Source organism: Cotesia glomerata, linkage group LG2 (assembly GCF_020080835.1).
Source record: "Cotesia glomerata isolate CgM1 linkage group LG2, MPM_Cglom_v2.3, whole genome shotgun sequence".
Classification (NCBI taxonomy): Eukaryota; Metazoa; Arthropoda; class Insecta; order Hymenoptera; family Braconidae; genus Cotesia; species Cotesia glomerata.
The window spans coordinates 24378247-24400193 of NC_058159.1; the positions used below are offsets into that span (position 1 = coordinate 24378247).

The following is a 21947-nucleotide window of genomic DNA, read 5'->3' on the forward strand; positions in this document are numbered from 1 at the left end:
CACACACACACACACACACACACACACACACACACACACACACACACACATACAGATACCATCGCGAGAATAGTCAGGGAAGCTTCCTAGGACCTCGAAACGTCGAGATTCGATGAAAACTCGATTTTCGTAAAACGGGGTGAAAACAATAACTTCCCGATTTTTGAAAATCTTCGATTTTCTTAGCGGGAAGTTAAAAATGTTTGTCGAATGAAACTATTAAAATTAAATAACTTTCTAATGAATGTAACCCTTTTTCGTGCAATTAAATACGTCAACTTCCCGAAAGAAATTAGGCGTATATAATACATCCATAATAATCAATATTTGTCAAGAGTGTTGGCATAAACCTACAAATGAGCATGTAATTGTATCAAACTAGCAAATGTGTTTATCAAACTTGGTAAAGTGACGTTATTCGCTTACATTTAATACAAATATAACTAATTACCTCTTACGCGAAACTGTGTGATACACACACGCAGAAAGGACCGTCAAGAAATGGCGGGGATAGGCGACGAGAGAAACAAAACCCTTCTCGCTTTTGCAGCCAGCTTATTGCTGTCGTCTGGAACGCGAATTACCCCATCTTGTATAGTGGATACATGAAACTAACACCAATGTAAACTTCACGTGCGATTGTTTAATTGCATTTGGTAATCAAGGCTTAGATCTCGTATATAAAATAAACCATTCGAATAATTCAATTTTTTTTTCTTAATTAAAAAGTTACTTTTTTCACATTATTTTTCATACGTTACAAAAAAAATTATAGAATATTTTCATTTTTCACCAACTCACTGATATTTCTTAATAAATGAAAAAAAAAATAAAAAATAAAAAGTAGCCGTCACCAAGTCAAAAGAAGAGCATCTTAGAAATTTTAAACCGGATTGTGATTTCGCTCCATCAACTTTTATTCCAGGAAAATATTAAAAAAGCTATTAGTTCGCCCGCAGCGAATCTATTTGGCTTCTCATTGGCTTCTGCCATTTTTTTGACTTACCTGTCAGTCAAATTACTAATAAATGGCGAGTGTTGTCGAGTATTTTCGACTGCATAATCAATATTGAGTGACGTATAGACATTATTGATAAGAAATTAACTAGTGACAGCCACTAACAATAAAGAAATTTTTTTCTCGTAAGCTATAGAATAAGAAGCCGATACAATATTCTTCATTGAATTCATAAAATATTTATCAAATTTATATAAAGAAAAGGAAATATTATTGAAAGAGGAAAACAGCCCGTTTAATTCAAATCTGTATCCATCACTCGGAGTTTCGGAGTGAAGTAATTAATCACTCCGCGTAGGGAGTGAATCCGGAGTTTTTATTTGCGGAGTGATTTCAGAGTGATTTCGGAGTGATTTCGAATTTCACTCCGAAATACATCCACGTTCGGAGTTTTTGGAAATAAATAAAATAAGGATGAATTTTCGTTCTACAAAAAAAATCTCAAAATTAATCTTTATATATATATATATTTCTTCTGTGCGTGTGTTTGTCACTGAACTCCTCCTAAACGGCTGGACCGATTTGAATGAAATTTTTTGTGTGTCTTCCGGTGGATTCCAGAATGGTTTAGATTCACAATTCAGTCCACGAGAAAATGTTTATTTAATAGATTTTTTATTTATAAATTGTTGTTGATCTTGACTACCCACATGCACTTTTCATATATTTTATAAATATCATATATATAAGATATATGAAAAAATGCATGTGGGTACTCAAATGAAAGGTCTCGATGAGTATAAAATCATACTGGACTTATATTTATGAAAATGATAATAATCAACGAATGATAATGTATTTTGTTAACTAATGATGTTTTTAACGATATAAGTTCATTCCAATGTTACACTCTTCAAGAGCTTTCATTTGAGTACCCACATGCATTTTTGATATATTTTTCATATATACATATATATAATATATATAAATATATAAAATATATGAAAAATTGATGTGGGTACTCAAATGAAAGGTCTTGATGAGTGTAACATCGAGATGAGCTTATATCTTTAAAAATATCATTAATTGACGAGATTGTTCCGTCGTACGATTAGTTTTATTAGAAAAATTTAAATTAATTAAATAATTTTATATTTTTTATTGTATAGTCAAAAATTATTATTTAAATTAGTAAATAATATAAATAATATATTTTATTTTAAATTCAAACCCGTATTATTAAGTATTTTATGTTATCTAGAAAAAGGTTCATTCATTTGTTCAACTTTATTTATGAGTGTAAATTTCCCAGTCTATGTATTGCAATAGCAGTCTAGATAATTTTTTGCTTTTTTTATATTTTAGTTATTTTCTAGATTTAGAATAGAAAATAAATTTTTAATGGTAGTTTTTGGGATATTTTCCTAAATAGTTTTTAATCTGCTTATGGTCATAAATTTGATACCTGGGTTATATTACTCTGGGTTTTTACTTTTAGTAAATTTTGTATTTTTAATCTTTTTAATTGCCAACTAAGTTTAGAAATATTTTGTAAATCTCGCATGTGGTTCCAAATGTATATAGAATAAGCGAAAGGAAATTTAGTATAGACCGGATAGCTCAAATGGTAGAGTAACCGACATGTCTTCGGAAGGTTCTGGGTTCGAATCCCAGTCCGAGCTATCCAATAATTTTTTCTCGCATATTCTATAAACTCACATTAAGATGATCCTCTCCACATTCCTTTCTCAATCCTTTCCTACCAATATCCTGTTACGTGAATGTGGAACGCTTCTCGTAATAATTACCGTAACTCCTATTCTTTCCCGCTTCACAGCATTATTTATATTTGTATTTGTAAAAATGTGGAATTGTCTCCACTCTCTCTATCTGTCTGTTTCTACATTCCCGCATGGATGCTAAAAAGTACTATAGGTTATTTAGTTTCGTTTACTTCTACAATCGTCCGCCAGGGAAAGTATAAATCGAAAAAAAAAAATTTGGCGACGTCGGTTCTTGTAAACAATTTTCACTTATATTTGAGTTCGTCATTTATTTACGAGTGACAGTTTTATTTTTATTGACAAGATTTTCATATCCGCTAAAAAATATTACTTTAAACTTTAATAACTGTACTAACATAACATTCAACTTTAATGAAAAATAATTGAATTTCAGACATTAATAAAGTTAGTAAATTTATTTATAAATGAATAAAATTTTATTTGCATCCTCTCAAATCCGAATTTCGCCGTTGGTATTACAAAAAAATTTTGTTCGATACAAATCTGCAAAGGTTGGTATTTTGGTAATAAACTTGAAGTGATGACACTCGTCTGAGGTTATGGATACATTCTCAAAAAAACCGAGCACGTTGGTATACGGTCGAGTGAAGCGAGCCCGGATATTACGTACTCGTTTTTGTTGAGAATGCGCCCATAACCTCAGCCTCATGACGTCACTTCAAGCTTACCAAAATACCTATCTTCGCGCATACGTATTGAAAATAACTATTTTCTTATTGGTCGTAATATGCTCATAAATTCTCTGACATCAAAAATTGACCACGTAAGACCATATCAGACTTAATATGGTCACACATGTCTATATTTACGTAATTTTTCAATAAAAATTAGTGTTAAAACATTTGCGACGGAGGTCGCACGATCGCTTAATCGTCTCGTTATAGGAGAGTTAATTTTCAGGAGTTAAGTTTTAAAATAAAAATAATTTTTTTAACTATCTTAAATAACTAGATATTAAAATCGACCATATATGACCGTATCAGAAAATTTTTTCACAGAGAACTTTTCCACGAGTAACTAACTATATTTATCTTGTATCATTACAATTATTAAAATTCTATGTTTACCATTAAAAAATAAAAGCACATTTACAAAGCAAGCTGAAAACTAGAATTTGAAATAAAAATAATCCTCTGTATGGAAATACAATAAAAAAAATACAGGTATTTTTTATAATCCTTTAGATATCAAAAATATATAAAGAGTTGTCTCATATGTATTTTATTTGAGTCAATATTAAATTGACTTTTTATAAATTTATGCACACAAAAGAGTTAACATGATATCTAGAGAAATCTATAGTATCTAGTACAGTTTCATTCTGGAATACTTGAATACCTGGCCTCTTTTTTAGTAGAAGAAATTTTTCTCAATATTTCGAAATAGATGTCGAGTTTGTCATCCTTTTGTACTATTTCCTTTTCACTCGGTACATCATATCTATACACACAGAATTTCATCTTTTTTACTCTTTCTATTACTTTTTCTTCATACTACACTACTTTCTTACAGTCCTTTTATCCAATGTCTTTTTCTCTACTCGACGATAGCACGAGACATAATCTTTCAGCTGCGAGGCTTATCTCATAATGGACATGATGGCTCCTACTGCCAGCCATACTGCCAGATATATCTTGAAAAGTCCATCGTTACTATAGTTTATATACTTACTCACGTTTTTTTAGATCTTGCTAAAACTTTGTAAAAAAAAAAAAAAAACATTTAAAAGAGTACGAGATCGTTAAAACTTATAAGTATTGAAGACTCAAATTTCCAATGATTCTTTTCGATAAAAATACATATAATGGTCTAAGTAGGGTTTACCCGTTTTAGCCTACAAAAATATTTTGCCAAAGTTTGTTTTCTATGTTTTCCTAATCACTTTATTGACCGTAAATTTGAAAATAGAAAAATTCCAGATAATGCCTCTGAGAATCGAAATTGAATATACTTCGAGATTGCAAAATCATAATTTATTTATTTCTGACAGTCGTAGAAGAAATTAAAAATTAATAATCATTTAAACTTCATTGTTTCTATCTTTTTTTTTTATATTGTGATACGTTATTGATACAAAAGTCAGGATTATATTTCTTAAGTAAATTAACAATTCTTCTGAAGCTTAAATATTCAATGTAACCTGATTTAATCGACACGAACTCGATAAAGTTAAATAATTATCATAATTCTGATCTCTCAATGACATCTACTAAATTATTATTGCCATTCTCCATCAAAATTAATAAAGTTTCAAATTTAGTAAATTTATAAATTCATTATTTTGCATTCAGAGCATCCGTTCGCATTTAAATTACTTCCTTATTAAACTAGAGAAAAGAATTTTTTTTCAATTTTTTAAACTCAAAAAATACATAGTAGTTATCAAAGACTTACCACCGCACCAAGCTCTCAAATTAATAATAAGATAATAGTTTATGTTAAAAAATTTTGAAAAAATTCAAAATATTAACTTACTTTAAAAAAAAAAAAAAGAATTTGAAGCTTCAATATATTGTTCGATATAATTTGTTAAGTGAGGTACACGTTTCCAGGAAAAATTAAAAATTAAAAAAATTACTTTTTCATTCTCATATGTAGCCACATATTGGAGCTTACTACATTAAAAAATTTTTAAAAGGATATTAATAGAAAAGTTTCATAAAGAATCAACATGAATTTTTGAGGCATCCACTTTTAACTTTTTCAAACTTTAAGCATAATTCTCAGAAGTGGTTTGGATGAATATGTTCAATAATAAATTCACTTTTTTCCTGTTAAGTACAGGCCGAAAATTTTTACCATTAAGGACGATGGACGAAAAGGATTAACGTTTGCTTTGTCCGCTTAGTGCACAACTGAACAAAATAAGATACGAAAATTTTAAAATTTGAACTGATGAGACTCGGTTATATGTGTATTTAATAAAACATATATCTATCTATCTACATAAATAAAAACGAACTGCTGTTTGTTGATAAGAGTATAAATTGAGAACGGCTGATCGATTGTTTTTTTTTTTTTTTTTTTTTTTTTAATGCTTGTAATAAGCCAAGTCATGTTTTTATGTAAAGAAAATTTGGAAAAATAATTCCATAAAAATGCTTTCCAGCTTAAATTTAAATACAAAGACATTTGTTTTTATTATTATTAGGTATTATCTGCGATGTTGAAGTATTTATTCTACGTTGCAAGTTGAAAATTATTTTAAAATAAAAAATGATTTCAGTATCCAAATTGTTTATGACCAATGCCCAACAAACGGAACAGGGATTGCTAGTTACTAATAACATTTGAACCTTATGAATGTGCGTCAATGTGTGCATATTAACATCCACATATGCACACACCAAAATTATGTAGTAAACCGGCTAAATGCGGGACTAGGAGAAACCGGATATCCGTAGCTCTGGGTGGAATCGGAAAACGGTAGTGAGCTTGGCTTACCAGGAAATCCCGTCAAGTCTTTGGGCTTTTCCGGCGTGGACCCTCTGGCTGCTACCGCAACTTTTTATTCCAGTTCCTTCTCTAACTCTTTTTGCAACTCCACTTCTATTTCGGCATCATATCCACATTTATATATACCATCATGCTCTATATACTCTCTTATTCATCCATATCTCGTTCGCTCATTATATTCTTTCTTTTTTATCATTATTATTATTATCATTGCTTTAATGCTCCATGAACTCGTCTTTTTTCCTTTACTTTGAGTTACCGTTCATTTACCGTAGCTCACTGATGCCCAAGCGTCGATCATTCAAGAAGATAAATTTAACGTTTGACGTCGTGCAAACGTCGTAAAAATCAGCCAATTTTATTTACTGCCTCAGATCCACAGTGTTTCAATTTTTCGCATCAACAATTGTGAATCCTCACGTTCTGTTTGTTGAATTAATAACACACGGTATTTAATTTTTTTTTTTCGTTTCGGTATTTGTTGTTTTATATTTAGATCAGTGAGTCAAAGAAAATTTATAAGCATCACAAAATTTAACTCGAAATAAATATTTATTAAATTATAAATAAATGTACTAGCTATTGAATTGTCATTGTGTTTTATTTATCTAAAAAATAACCTACTATTCCATACAAGCTGTCATACTTATTATTCAAATAGTAATTTATGTCATATGGCCACAAGGTGGCGATTTTCTGACAACGACGATGTTGCGATATGAGCTTAAGGTTTGTGGCGGGAATGTACGAAAACGGGCGTAATTTTAACGTCCGAGGCGAAGCCGAGGATGGAATTTTACGCTCGTTTTCATACAATCGCGTCACAAACTTTAGAGCGAATATCGTAAAATCGTCGTTGTCAAAATCACCACTTAGTGGCCAAATGACATACAATATTTTTTTTGTTATTATCTCTCCATAAGTTTAACTTTTGAGAGATAGGAGGCAAATAATGACATATTCAAATTTTATGAACTTTCACAAGGGTTAAAAAACTTAATTTTATATTAATTATCTTTTTATTAATATTTATTTATGGCGTGGTTGTTATTTTATTAACATTAGGTCCGCTTCGTAATAAACTGTCAGCAAGGAAATAATTAGCGCCACTCAATAGTAACTAAGTCTAAATGTACTCAAAATCATCGGTCGGTACACTAGAATTTGATTTATTTCGTTCTAAATTTCATCCGATTGCACAAGAACAGTACGGAAAAAGGGGAAAAAAAGGGGGAAGTAAACTTTGCGGCCTAGGCCGCGGAAAAAAGACGGTATGGTAGAGTCTCTAGAAATGAGTATCTTTTCGGACGCCACACAACGCTCAAAAGTTGAACTTTTGAAGCGAGTATGACAAAAAATTATTTTTCGTCATATTCGTTCAGTAAGTTCTATTTCCAAGCGTTGAGTGGCGTCCGCAAAAGTACTGATTTCTAGAAACTCAACTTCACTGCCTATTTTTTTCCTACCTAGGTCACAAAAATTACTTTCTTTTTTATTCTCTACTTTTTCTATACTACCAGACGGAATTGAGGGACTGTAAAGAAAAAAATCATCGATTTTGATAGCAGAAAGTTAAAAAATAAATATAAGTTTACCAACAGAAGATTTTAAGATGTTTATCAATTTAGTTACACTTCATGAAAAAGTAAAAAAAAATACCGAGACGATCTTACGTAAAAAAAAACGTCACTTTACACCAAATATTTAATACATTTGACATTGATCGTACTTCTAACGTTACTAAACAAATTAGATCCTGTTTTAAAAAATACCAATTATGTTTGCTTAACCAGTCTCAACATTTGTAACTTATATAATAAAATATTTCAGTCCGATTTCTTTCGAGATTTCAGTTGGATGCCAAACATAATCACGGAACTTAAAAAGCAAAAAAGTATCCGCTTTCAGACAGCTTCATTCATCTTAAATTAGGCCAAGCACTTTAGACTTCTTTTGCAAAGATGACCTAAGGTAGGACCACTACTTTCTATTCAAATAATAAAGAAAAATCTATACATTCATCACATATAGATACATCTAGATACATGCATGTATACATGTATAACAACTCTTTTAGTTACAAATTTAGTCCACACAAACTTCGTGACCTCGTCGTGATAACATCGTTCAATATCAACTTCTCAAAAAACTCCCAAAAGTGATTTATATTCCCAATCACCCCAATGTTGCAATAAAAATTCGAAAAAAAAAACTAGAAGCTTTTCTTTCTTAAAATGTGTTGATTGTATTTAAAATATCTTTATAACCGTGTCAAAAAAGTTTTTACTTCTCTTCTTACTCTAAAATTAACAAACTAAATCCCCCATCTCTTTCATAATTAAAACTAAAAACTTTCCGTCACCATTACTGAAAAAAAATTATAAATTTTCTGCTACGGAAAAAAAAAAGCCTTCTTCAGTAGTCCAGCTCTCACAAACTAAACACTCTAAATAAATACCAACAAAGCCAGTAATAACTTTTTAAATAGCGAATCAGTAGCGATAAATGACATGAATATTTAGTAAAAAGAAAGTTAATTATTTAGCACCGAGAAAGGAGTTTTATTGGTAAGAAACTTATTCGATTATATGCCACGACAGCTTATGAATAAAAGATCTGCCGGATGAAAAATTTAAACCAAAAGTTCTTTTATATCATCTACTATCGCGACACTGAAAAGTGAATAAAAAAAAAAAAAAAAAAAAAAAAAAAGAAAAACATAAATGTATACGTATATTTAATAAATCTAGGTCACAAAATATTTCATTGAGATTTGTGCAAAATCGCTGACCCGGCAATTCTGCTTTTGATATTTTGAAGCATATATATGAAACAAATATATACGGCAGGCTAATCACCAGTATATTGTGTTGCGGAAGAACCCACATGTGCGCATAATATAGCTATACGTATGAATGGATTCAGGAAATGTGTTGTATGGATGTTGTCTATCATGAAAGAGTAATAGAATGAGTGGAGCAGACTCGACACGTATACGACAGCGGTGGATGCGGAATAAACTAGACAGTCTATTATATTGAAGAGGATGACGAGTAGCTAATGGTGATGTGTCAAGTGACACCAAGACAACACATATAAATATAGACATATTAAATAATGAATGTTGAATGTATGAGCTTATGTGAGTAAGGATGATGAACGCATCCTTCTACTGCAAACAATGATACTGATAATAACAATGATAATAATAATGATAGCAGTAACAAGGACAACGGGAATGTCGCAGAACGAGAAAACAATTAACGTGGAAATTTCGCACGGTTCTGATGCAGTTTTCGCGTTCGTCCAATTGTTTTCTCCTGGATTTAGTTCCCTTTCCACTGGTGTGAATACGGATGTGACAATTGGTAGCACCCCATAGGTTTAAGCTCCATTCAGTACACAGTACACACTACACAGTACACCAGAAATTAGCTCACCGGGACCAGAGAGGACTTAATCGGAGATAGAGGGACCGGGTGAAAGATGGATAAACCGGGTATTATTCATCGGGTTGGAACGAGAAAATGAAAAATAGTTTAGATAGATGGAGCGGTTGGTGACGAGTGTGAGAGATTTTCATGTGACAACATGCGATGGGAATTGATGAATTACGGAAATAGAGAGATAACAATGTCCTCTGCTTTCAATGGAAGCCAAATTCACAAAACAATTTCATTTCAGGTAAATAATACGCGGCAATTCGATCCTTTGATTTATATTGATGGTTATTGATTAGTGGATGTTTGTTAGTGGTTGTGGAGAAAAGGCATTAACAAATGTTGTTATGAAATTAATTATATCAATTAAATTGCTCGAGGTGATGAGTCGATGAGTGGCGACATTTAGGATTGGTTTGGAATACTATTAAATTTTTAACTTGTTGCTACGAAAATTGAAAGTTCACAAAATAAACTATACTAATATTAATAATCATGCTTTGGTGTTAAATTTTTCATAACGAATGGACTAATTTTGACAATAAATGGTATGATCAAAATAGTTTATTAAAACTTGGGACAATAAATTTTGAAGCTACTTAAATTATTTAAAAATTATTTATAAAATCAAAATTTTTAAAAATGCTCGATTATGTACGTCTTTTTCGCTCTCAGGAATCATTGAAAAAATAGTGATGCCTATCACTGTCGTACTTGAACAGTGAAATCAAACTTTTCTTCAATTGTTGGAAGAGAAATTTCGAATTTAAATGCCGATTAAGTTGTCGAGTTTGACTTCGAGTTTATATTTAAAGTGGAAAAGTATGCGTGAGTTCGGAACATTATCAGGAAAGTGAAGTGAATAATGTTCTATAATTTTGCACGCTTCACAACGCACTAAGTATACTCTACTGTCGATTATACCTTGTCGCAAATTTTTAACATTGAATTATATCTATCTTAGTTTAACTATCATTCTTAAAAATTACAAATGACAATTTTGATTGTTATTTAAATATACATTGAAATAAGAATCTTCTGAAACTCAAAAAGTTCGAAAACACATGTGTTTTAATTATGCATATTAATTTGTTTAAAGTAGTTCATAGTCAGTGCACTGACAAGATATTTGAATTATTTTGATTTTCCTTCTCGTTCTGCCTTTTTCATGGATTATATCTCATTCCAAAAAAACAAAACTGTTAAACTTACTGGAATGGATCTTTATAAAAGTGGCAATTCCGGAAAAAATTGTATATAGAATAATTATATAATACTAGCAGCGCGTCACTGCTTCGCACGGGTATTTAACAAAAATTTGAAAACATAATATAGCTTGTATCCCCGGGGATAGTGTAGCTTCCCAACAGTGAAAGAATTTTTCAAATCCGTTCAGTAGTTTTGAAGCCTATTCAATGCAAACAAACAAACAAACAAACAATCAAATCTTACCTCTTTATAATATTAGTATAGATTATATAAGAATTTTGGCTGTATATAATTTTATAGAGTGCATTTTTATACATATTTCAATGTGAAATTAATAAATTTTCTAATTTTATATTTACATTTTTTTCTTTGTAAATTTTTTTCCAGAAGCCAACTTCATTATTGTTAAAAAATGTCAGAAGGAATGTTCATCTACTGAACTCACTGTGATTCTTGCACTTACTAATATTAATTTAATTTTAATTAATTAAAAATTTTCTGTATTGATTACATTTAGCCGTAACATAGGCTGAGCAACGTGTCATTATTACTTACAATCCTTTCAATCGAATGTAGTCAATCAATTTCAAATTTTACCAGCGTATGTATTATTTATTCAATTACTTAATTTTCTCAATCATTTAATGCCCTTGAGAACTTATAATGCCCTATAGAAATTTGTCGAAAAAAAAAAAAACGCGGAGTTAAATGTGTTAAGATTTAGGAAATATCGTAGTTTAATTAGTAATAAAATAACAAAAGTATAATAGAATTTTGAAGACGAGTTTTTAATGAAGAAAATGGCTTTTTATTCTGAGTTTTAGTCTTTTAAATGCAAATTAAATAAAGTATAAATTAAGTCGTTTGCAGGAATATTCCTCAAGTGAAACAGAGTATAACATTTATGTAAATTATGTTTACGGCTGTTAACAAGGTGTTCTTTTTATTCCATATCACGTAGAGTAAATTTACTCAGGAATAAAAAATAAAAGCTCTGCGATTATTTAATTTTTTTCCCTAGGACTTTAAATTATCATGCACCAGCCGAAGGGGCTTTAGATTAATACTACCTATGAATAAGTTAAAAAAAATTTCAACTTGAAATGTTTAAGCTATTTGATGGACACTTTAATTCTAAATTATAGAATGAATAATTTTTAATCTGCCTTTGTCTATCATTTAGATAATTAAATAATGTTTCCTCTTAGGTATTAACTCATATCCAAGAACGCTCTTTGATCTATAATATACGAGTAATGGCTCAATAATAGGAGTGCTTCATTTCGACTGTAAAATTCGCTTCTATTTTTTTATTTTGAGCTGCTTTATGAATATATTTCTGTAGATTGAACTTAAACGTTGGGAGTTCAACTCTAACAGGTTGAACTATCTCTAGATCATAACGAATAAATAGATAATAATATGTGCTAATTTTGAGCGATTAATTATGACCGACAATTTTTTTTTTTGAAATCCCCAATCTAATTTTCATAAATTTTGTTGTGGTGTCAATTATTTCATAATTTTTTAACTTCCCGCTAAGAAAATCGAAGATTTTCAAAAATCGGAAAGTTATTATTTTCACCACGTTTTGCAAAAATCGAGTTTTCATCAGATCGCGACGTTTGAAGGTCACAGGAAGCTTCCCTGACTATACCCGCGAGTTTGTCACTATGCCTGTATGTATGTGTGTGTGTGTGTGTGTAAGTATGTGAATCGCTTATAACTTTTGAACGATTGAACCGATCGGAATCTACCAAGCGGCGTTCTAAAGAGTTCCCTCAAACTTAGATTTCCTATGAATTTGAATCGATTCGGACCGATAGATTTTGAGAAATTTTGAGAAATCTAAAAAAAAATCGAAAAAAATTTTTTTTTGAAAGTGGTTTCTTTGGAATAACTTTTAAACGGCTTTATCGATCAACTCCAAAAACTAATCCGCCCTTGAGCTTGAAAAACCACGTCGATCACCGCTAATCCAGTCAAAATCGGTTGATTGGTTCGAGAGATATCCACGACGAAATATTTGGAAACAAAGATTTTTTCAACATAACTCCGAAATTTTTTGAAATAACTTTCAAACAGCTATACCGATCGATTCCAAAAACTTAACAGCTCTTAACATAAAAAAATCACGTCGATCGCCGCCGGTCCGGTCAAAATCGGTTTATCCGTTCGTGAGTTATCGTTGACGAAAGAAAACCGAAAAAAGTGTTTTTTCAGAATTACTCCGAAATTCCTGGTTCGATCAAACTAAACTTACAGATTCTTCATGGGACTTAAAAAATTACGTTGAATGCTGCCAACCGCATGAAAATCGATTCATTTATTCAAAAGTTATTGCAGTTTGAAAATTTAAAAAATTGTGTTTTATCAAACTTCTATCAGACATTTGAGCTCGAAGAGCCCAAAAGCATAGAAAAGCTATCCCTTTAACTTCAGAGAGCTCAAAACAACACATAAATTGTATTTTTGAGCTCGGAGAGCTCAAAAACATCATTAGTGCAATTTTAAGCACCTAGGTATGAAATTAGCGGGAAGTTGCACGGATGGCCTTCAGGGTCTACCGTTTTTCTAATTTTTTTTTCAACTTTTTCGAGAATCATAAATATTGAATATAATGTGGAAAAGTTTGAGGGTAAAAATAATTAAAGTTTGTTCTGAGTTGAAATCTTCGCAATTTTCTTAAATTGACTTTTCTTTACCTCATCTAAACGAACACTTCAAAAACAAAATAATCGAGCTTAATTTTTGTAAGCATAGTAACTTTTTCTGTCAAAACTGATTTTTTTTTAATTTCATTAAAAACTGTCATAAAATTTACTTTTTTTTTTAAGGTTTCACATAATTTTCAGCGATGGTTATTTTGTTGTAATAAGTTGTTAGAGTAATTCTTAATAGATTTGAATTTCTATTTTTTATGAGTCAAATTTCTAATTTTTGTAGGTTAAATTATAATCCTTACAATAAAAAGAAAGGAAAATTTTATGATGGTCATACTTTTATTACAAAAAAGGTTTGTACAATTGAATTAGTTATGATTAGAAAGGTCTTAGTTTGGAATTGTGCCTTTTTATTATTTTATATCTTTTGGTGATTGTTAATTTTTCATGTCAAGTTGTTGGAGGAGTTTTAAATGGTTATATAGTTCCACAAGTTTGTCTCATTACATTTTCCATAAAATTATTGGTAATTGATCCAAACTATCTGTACATTAACAAATAAAAAAAATCATTAAGCCAATGTTATTCGTGATTCACGGTAGTCACATAGTGGCTGCAAGTTGTTAAGTTCAAATAACTAAGATATTGTTTACGAAAATAATTTCAAAAATAAATAGACCCTTCAAATAAAACTGAAACAAGCACCACGGGAATGTAAACAACAACTCAATTCCATTTAGCGGAAAGTGTAGACAAAAATAAAGCCGTAAAATTTGAACAACTAAATTTGCATGTTTAGTCTCAGTCGAGTTATTCCCACGGTTGTTTTAACGTAAACCATCCGTGTCCTCTCACGCGATTTTCACATCGCCGTAAATAATATTAAATAAAAATATACTAAATATTTAGTGCAATTTGGCAGAATCTAGACCTTAAATTTAGCTATAATTTAAATATTTATTCTTCATTGTCGTCACTTTTATATAATTTGAACGAAAAATTTACCAAAAAAATTCTATACACAGAAAAAAAAAATGTTCTTGAATCAAGTATATAATTTTGAAGAACTTAATATTCTTGATTTGAGTAGAAAAATTCTTCATTTAAGGAAATTTTTCTTGATTTAAAGAAATTTTACTTGATAGAAGAATTTTTCGTCTTGATTCAAGACAATTACCCTCTTCAAAATTATATTCTTGGTTCAAAAATTTTTATCTTGAATCAAGTTAATTTTTTTTTTCAGTTTAGGTATAACTTTGAAATTTTCAAATTTAGATGTTATGTGACGATTTATGTGCGTTTTATGTATTTTTCAAACATACGTTTACACAGTGTACATAATGCAGCACTTGTGAAAGAAAATCGAGCAATTCTCTTTTCGTCCTTGTTATTTTTCACCTTCTTCTAACAACTTTCTTTCTCCAACTATTCTATCTTAGACCCTCCACTTTTGTTGCATTTTCTTAAGCTGCAGTAAGACTTTCGGAAGTACTTGAATTGAGTTTCATATTATATATGTACCATATACATATCAGAATAGAAACAACGAACGAGCCGTCCTCTGCATATTTAATGGATATTTACTTGCTAACACGTATCACTCTTACTTTTTATTTTTTCGTCATCTAATACGGATTTACTGTTTATAATATAAATGTATATATTAAATATAAATATAAATATATAAATATATGATATATATACATCGAGGATTCACTTGTTCACAAAACTTTTAAACTATTTTCTCCCCACAGAATATCAACTTTAAAATATCGCATTTTCTACTTTTTTGATAGTCGAAAAAAAAAGCTTTAGTAAAATTGGAAAAAGTTGACTGTTATATTTGATACACATAAAACATAATCGGATAAATTGAATTTTTATTTCGAAAGTGAATTAAAATTAAATAAATAAATAAATAGAAAAGAAACAGGAATTATAATTCAATGACAGACAAATAATTGTTACACTATTAGAAGAATTTATTAGAGAGTAATAAATTGATTCTTTTTTAATTATATTAAGTTATTTTTTTAGAGATAAATAATATTTTTATTAATTAAAAATATTTATTATCATAAAATAAGTTACCTTCTTTGTAATAAAATCAATATTTTTCATGCTAATAAAGGTTTATTCTATTAGAAAGAATTTTTTTTTAATTTTTTTTATTAAACGGTGAGTTATGATAATAAAAAAATGAAAATGTGGCTAAAATATATAATTATTTGCTATTAAATAAATAATCTATGAAGTATCAAAAAATGATTTATAAAATATTAAGAAATATTTTCTAAATAATTTTTGTTAAGAAATCTCTTTAAATACTAAAAAATTGTTTGCAGTATAATAAATAATGCCGTACATTGTGACTTACCGACTCTCCATTTTGCATTTATTCTCTCGTATCTTACAGCTAGCTTTAAAGTCGTCAAAAAGCTTGATACACGACTTGGTGCGCTGGCAAACCATTAGAGCATGGTTGCATGTTAGAAGTGCATCTATTGGATATGGGTCTTTATCTGTAATCAAATAACATTTTTTCGTTTTTATTGTTGTTGATATAATTGTAAGAAATTTCGAAAATTGACTCATTTAAATTGATAAATAGCAGAATTATTTATTTTTAAAAATGTTCTAGAGGTATTATTATTTTTTAATGGGCATTTAAATTTTTTGTGTCATGCAATTAAATAAAAAAGTGTGATGAGTGCTCGAAAGCCATAGAACGGAAGATAAATAAAAAAAAGCAAGTTAAAAAAAGCAACGAAAAGAAAAAATTGTGTGCAGGCAAATCCGAGCAATGATGAAAACGGGAATGCGATGAACTGGAGTACGAGGGTGGGTTTATTTTACCCTCTAGTGAATGAAACGCTAGACGTAAAAAAGATAAAAAAAAAATAACCGAAGAAGTAAGGATAGAAATTCACATAAGGATATAACCAAGTGCAAGTGAATAGATCGACAAGTATTACACACAGAATCATTCGGAATGTTCACAGGACTCGAAAAAAACCCTCTGCGAAAAGACTACTCTGCTCTGAGAAAATGAACAAAGCTGCCGACAGATAAAGAAGAATGATATATACTATGAGAAAAGAATAATAATAAAAAAGTAAGAAAAAAAAAAACTCAAGTGCAGCGAAAAAAATAACAAAAAAAAAAAAAATTCAAAGAAAGCTCCGTATAGTCAAAGATCTTTTGTCTTTTTCCACTCATCCCTGGCTGCATTTCGATCCTTTTGTCGTCAACTATGACAATCTTTACTTTTCTTTTTATTCTTACGACGAATGACGGATAGATAAAATCACAATGTAATTTTTTCAACTTCAATTGACGCGATAAATATACAATTATCTTATAGAGGAGAATTTATAGGGGCTTATTGAAAAATTCTGAATAGATAAAAGATCCGGAAATTACCTTTCGTTCCTTCTTATTCGCTTTCTTTTTCTTTATCTATTATTCGAATAATTTTCTCCCGGAAAGTTGCTACTGATGATTTCAAGCAATCGCTTAAACAATTAGTGATCCAATAATAAAATAATAAATCCCGATCAAGAAAATTTTTCTTTGTTTTACTATTGTCGATAAAATCTTACTACTTTTCTGTCTTAGAATTTTTTTCTTTTTTTGTAAAAACGCTTACGTCTGTTTCATCTCACTTTTTTTTTAAAAATTAGAAATTTTACTGAGCAAATATCATAGCAATGGAAACAATACAATTTGGAACAGTAAATTCAACAGTATAAAATAGACTTTCAGTTACACTACATTTGAAAATCTTATTGTAAGCTCTGTTATGTGTGAAGGTGAGAAAACAATGCAATTCATTCAATTTTTCTTTTGAAACGATGTATTATACCACAATATGAAATGAAGACGGCTTATATTTAGAAAGAATATTTTTTATAACATTTTTAATATTTTATCAATTTAACACATTTTAATAAAAAATTATGCTGAAATATTTTTTTATCAATCTTATTTTTTATACAGGTTAACCATTATCTTAGTTTAATTCTTCTATTGATATTCATATAAATTCTAAAAATGAGTCAAACAATAGTAGAAACATTTTAAATAATCTCTCTGTTCTTAGTAATATTTTATATAAAATAATTCGACGTTTGCAGATTAAAGATTATTATATCATTTTTAAAAGTGATTCTTTGTTTTTTGTAATTCAACTCAAGATTAATAATTATTCAATAAAAAAAAATTTGTGATTCAGTTGAGTTTATTCCCATAAATAACTCCGTACTTGGAAATTTACTTTTACAAATTATTATTTTTTCAAATAATTGGATAATTTAGTTTTCTAAATAATTTTTTTTTCAAATTAAGTGTTTATAGTTGGTCTAGATATAATTGAAGTATTATTGTTTTTGAATAATTTGATAGTTAGTTTTTATTAAATCAAATAATTATTTTTTCTAATTAATAAATTTTCAAGTAATTTAATAAATAATTCTTTCAATTATTTACTTTCTAATAAATAATTAAAAAATAAATTAACTTCATAGTTGATTTTTGATTGAATTATTAATTTCTTTTTCATGATAAAAAACGAGAAAAAATTTTTTTGTACATAATTAATACATTAAGTTCACAACTTTAATTTAATATTTATGTGTTTATGCTAGAAATTGTTATAAATATTTATAAAAATCGGGTAATTTTCAACATTTGAATAATCATAAATAACAACTTTTGAATGTTTAAATAACAATTAGAATTTCAAAAACAATTAGTTGTTATTACAATTTACAAACAAAGTATAATATGTCGAGTGATTATTTAGCAATTAATGTACTTTATGGTTCGGCTAACAGATGTTTCGACATGTGAGTTTATTGAATGATGAACTTAGTAGATGCAATTTGTACGCATGTGTGCGTGTGGATAACAGGGATAACGTATTTAAAAGCCATTAATTAGAGACAATCGAATAAATTATTATTTCTATTTTTTAATGTGATTATTAACTATCATTATAATTAAAGTTTTTGGTTTCAGTAATGGAGTGTATAATTGCGCGATATGCGTTCAATTGGCGATTAAATATACTTTAATCGGATTGAATTATTTTAAGCTAATATAATTTATATTGAGTTTAATACGAGTGAGGAAGAAACTTTGCAGATAATTAACGATAAACTGATGTGATGAATTAATAAGAGCTTGGAAGTATTTAAATTAAAACCCAAAACTTAAGTTGTCTGAATTAATTATATAAATTTATTTAGTTAATAATTGACATTAAGGATTTTTAGGCTAACCATTTTGCAAATAGTCGCCTTGAGTCGAAAGCGGAGATGAAACCGGAGACCCGAGGGTTAAAAGTGTCTCTATACTTGGGTTATCTTGTAAATTACGGTACCTGCTTCAAACCCAAAATAATTGTGAGTCAAGTCTTGGAAATTTTTTTATTCTTATTCTTTTTTAACATTAATGAAAGGCTGAATTTATGATGAGATAATAATTATGTGTATCGTTGTCTGTTTCTTTAAAAAAAAAATTCTTTTCTTAAGAAAATACTTAATTTAAAATTTTATTTTCGTATTTTATTTTTTATAATACTTTGAAAATTAAAATATATTAATTGAAATTCTTACACATTTTATAAAAAAAAATTAAAATTTTCTAGTAAACTAGTCAATTTATTTTTATATGCAACTTTGAATTTTAGGGCTCATACAAATTGCGCATGTACAATTTATGTCACAGGCATTGAAAACTCTTCACGTTATATTTACAACAGCTGAAGCATGATATGATATTTTACATAGCTCGTTCAACTTCTAACTGATCAGTTCAAAAATGAGATTCTGTCAACCATGTCATTTTGCAAGTAATTTTTTGAGTAGTGTTGTATGTAAGCTTATAATTGATTAATATAATTGATTGTATTAAAGTAACATCAAATTATTAAAAATTCGTCAGTGCAACAAATTTTTAAGTAGCATTATCAAGTACATATATAGATTTAATCAATTTGACACAGAAATTTATGAATTGTACTATGCAAAAAATGCTGGAGAATAAGTTTTTTGAAATTTTATTACTAGCTATTTGTAAAAATTGTGTTATTCGAATGTTTAGTAAACATTTCATTTTTTTATAACAAATAACATTTTTTTATCAACGGCTTCGTTCTTATTCAGAGCTTCAAATCGTTTCGAATCCATATCAGCTACATTATTTATCAAAAAAACGATTGTAAAAATAAAACAAAATATTTTTTTATTACCTATACAATTTGGTAGCCGACTTAAAAATTTCATAAAAATACTCGAAGAATTATTGCCTCCACTGTAAAAAGAGCGGTGTTAAAAATGGACTTATTTTAACACCGCGCGGTGTTAAAATAAAATAACACCGGCGTAACTTTTCCGGTGTTAAAATACCGGTGTTAAATCGGTGTAAAACGGAGTAATACCAGTGTATAAGAGGAGTAACCATTCTATTTAAAATATCAAGATTATAAAATCTATAAAACATAATAAAATTTAGTTTTTAAATTAAAAAAATAAATAGAAAATATATTAAAGTAGTATTCATTACACTGGCCCACAAAAAAAAAAGTGGTTTGTACTTTTAACCAGACTTATCTTTATGTATTTTGACGCGCTAAATCCGAATCTGAAGTCAGTTTTGCCCGTACACCCTCAAAATTATGAGTAAAATGAAAAAAAAACCCAAAAAAGCAAAAAATTGCGAAAAACTGCAGTCACGGCGATGAATAAATTTTTGTGAACCCAGATCAAGTATGATTTTCATGTACGTCAATTCACTGAATCTAAATCTAAACGTTAAGTAGCCCCTTGATCCGTCAAAATTTGAAAAAATTGCAAAAAACCGAAAAAAAAGGTAAGAAATCATGAAAAATCGAAATTATCGAGATGAAAAAAATTTTTTGGATTCAGATTGAGTATGATTTTTATGTACTTTGTTCCACTAAATTTGAATCTGAAGTTTTCTTGTCCTATTGACGTTTTAAAATTAAAAAAAAATCTCAAAAAATAAAAAAAATCGAGAAAATTACAGTTTTAAATATGAGAAAAATTCTATTAATCACAATTGTTAATGACTCAACTGCATTTCAATGGATGAAATATGGTCTTAGAATTGAAATATTCACAAAATTTTAAAATCTATACAAAATGAAGTATAAGTAGAATGAAAAGAACGATGACTGCAGTTTTTCGCAATTTTTTGCCTTTTTTGGAGGTTTTTTACATTTTACTCATAATTTTGAGGGTGTGCGGGCACAACTGACTTCAGATTCGGATTCAGCACGTCAAAATACATATAGGTAGGTCCGGTCAAAAGTACAGACCACTTTTTTTTTTTGTGGGCCGGTGTAATTTTTATGATTTTTACTGAAATAAACAAAATTGTGCCTATAAAAGTTAAGAAAAAAATGTATGACATAAAAAAATACAAAAAGTCTATGAGTATCATCCAGAACAAATTTTAATTTCGGTTTGTAGTTATTTAAATTGTTATCTATGTAATACAGACTTTGTTTAAAAATTATACAATTTTACACCTACCATTTCAATAATTAATAGTTTTATGAATTAATGAATATACTGCCCAATAGTAGTAATTTAGTGAATAAAAGTATTCACAGAGTAAAATATCTTCAATATCAAAAAATATTTTAACACCGCTTTCGGTATTGGAATTTAACACCGCAAATTTTAACACCTACACCGCTTTGGACTTACCCCGGTTTTTTTACAGTGTCGTTATGATTATAGAATAATATCAAAAGCTCCGTATTATGTTACGCTTTTAAAATAAGATTTGCAAAAATCGGTCCGTCTACATTCTGGGTATGGTGAATAATATCAACTAAAATGTTAATTAATCGCTTATATGAGAGAGAAAAATCACGATTACCTAAAAAATTTTATTCATAGAACTTTAAAGAAAAAATATTTTTCAGTATAGGGATAAAAATATTACATACTTTGATGTAACATTCTTAGAACCATTTTTATACACCGAACAACCTTCATATACCTATAGTTAGTTTGTGTTTATAACTATAATTGCAGTTAGAACAAGAAGAGCTATATATATATATATATATATATATATATATATATATATATATATATATATAGAGTTGAACTTTTAGATGAGTTTTAAAAAAATTGAATAACTGAGAAATGCTATGTCTCTACCATATGAAGTGGTCTTAGATACGATTGAATTTCTTAATGAGGACGACCTGGTAAATTTTATTATGGCTTTTTGGATAATGTAATTATTCATTCATTATTTTGATTTCTCGTCTTGAAAAATGTAGGTCTAATTTTCTTTGATTAAAAAAAAAAACTATTATTCGTCTTTTGTTTCTTCTGTTGAAATATCATCATATTTAAAATTGTAAATTATTTTT

At 28.7% G+C, this 21947-nt stretch overlaps 1 protein-coding gene across 3 annotated transcripts in view; it reads right to left on the reverse strand.

The window, feature by feature from the left end:
• The window catches only part of LOC123258652, a 304264-nt gene that overhangs the window by 128497 nt on the left and 153820 nt on the right, over positions 1 to 21947 (reverse strand). For all 3 annotated transcript variants that reach the window (XM_044718793.1, XM_044718794.1, XM_044718795.1), the window contains exon 4: positions 15909 to 16053. In XM_044718793.1, the coding sequence (XP_044574728.1) occupies positions 15909 to 16053 (145 nt within the window). The remainder of the gene's footprint in view (positions 1 to 15908; positions 16054 to 21947) is intronic.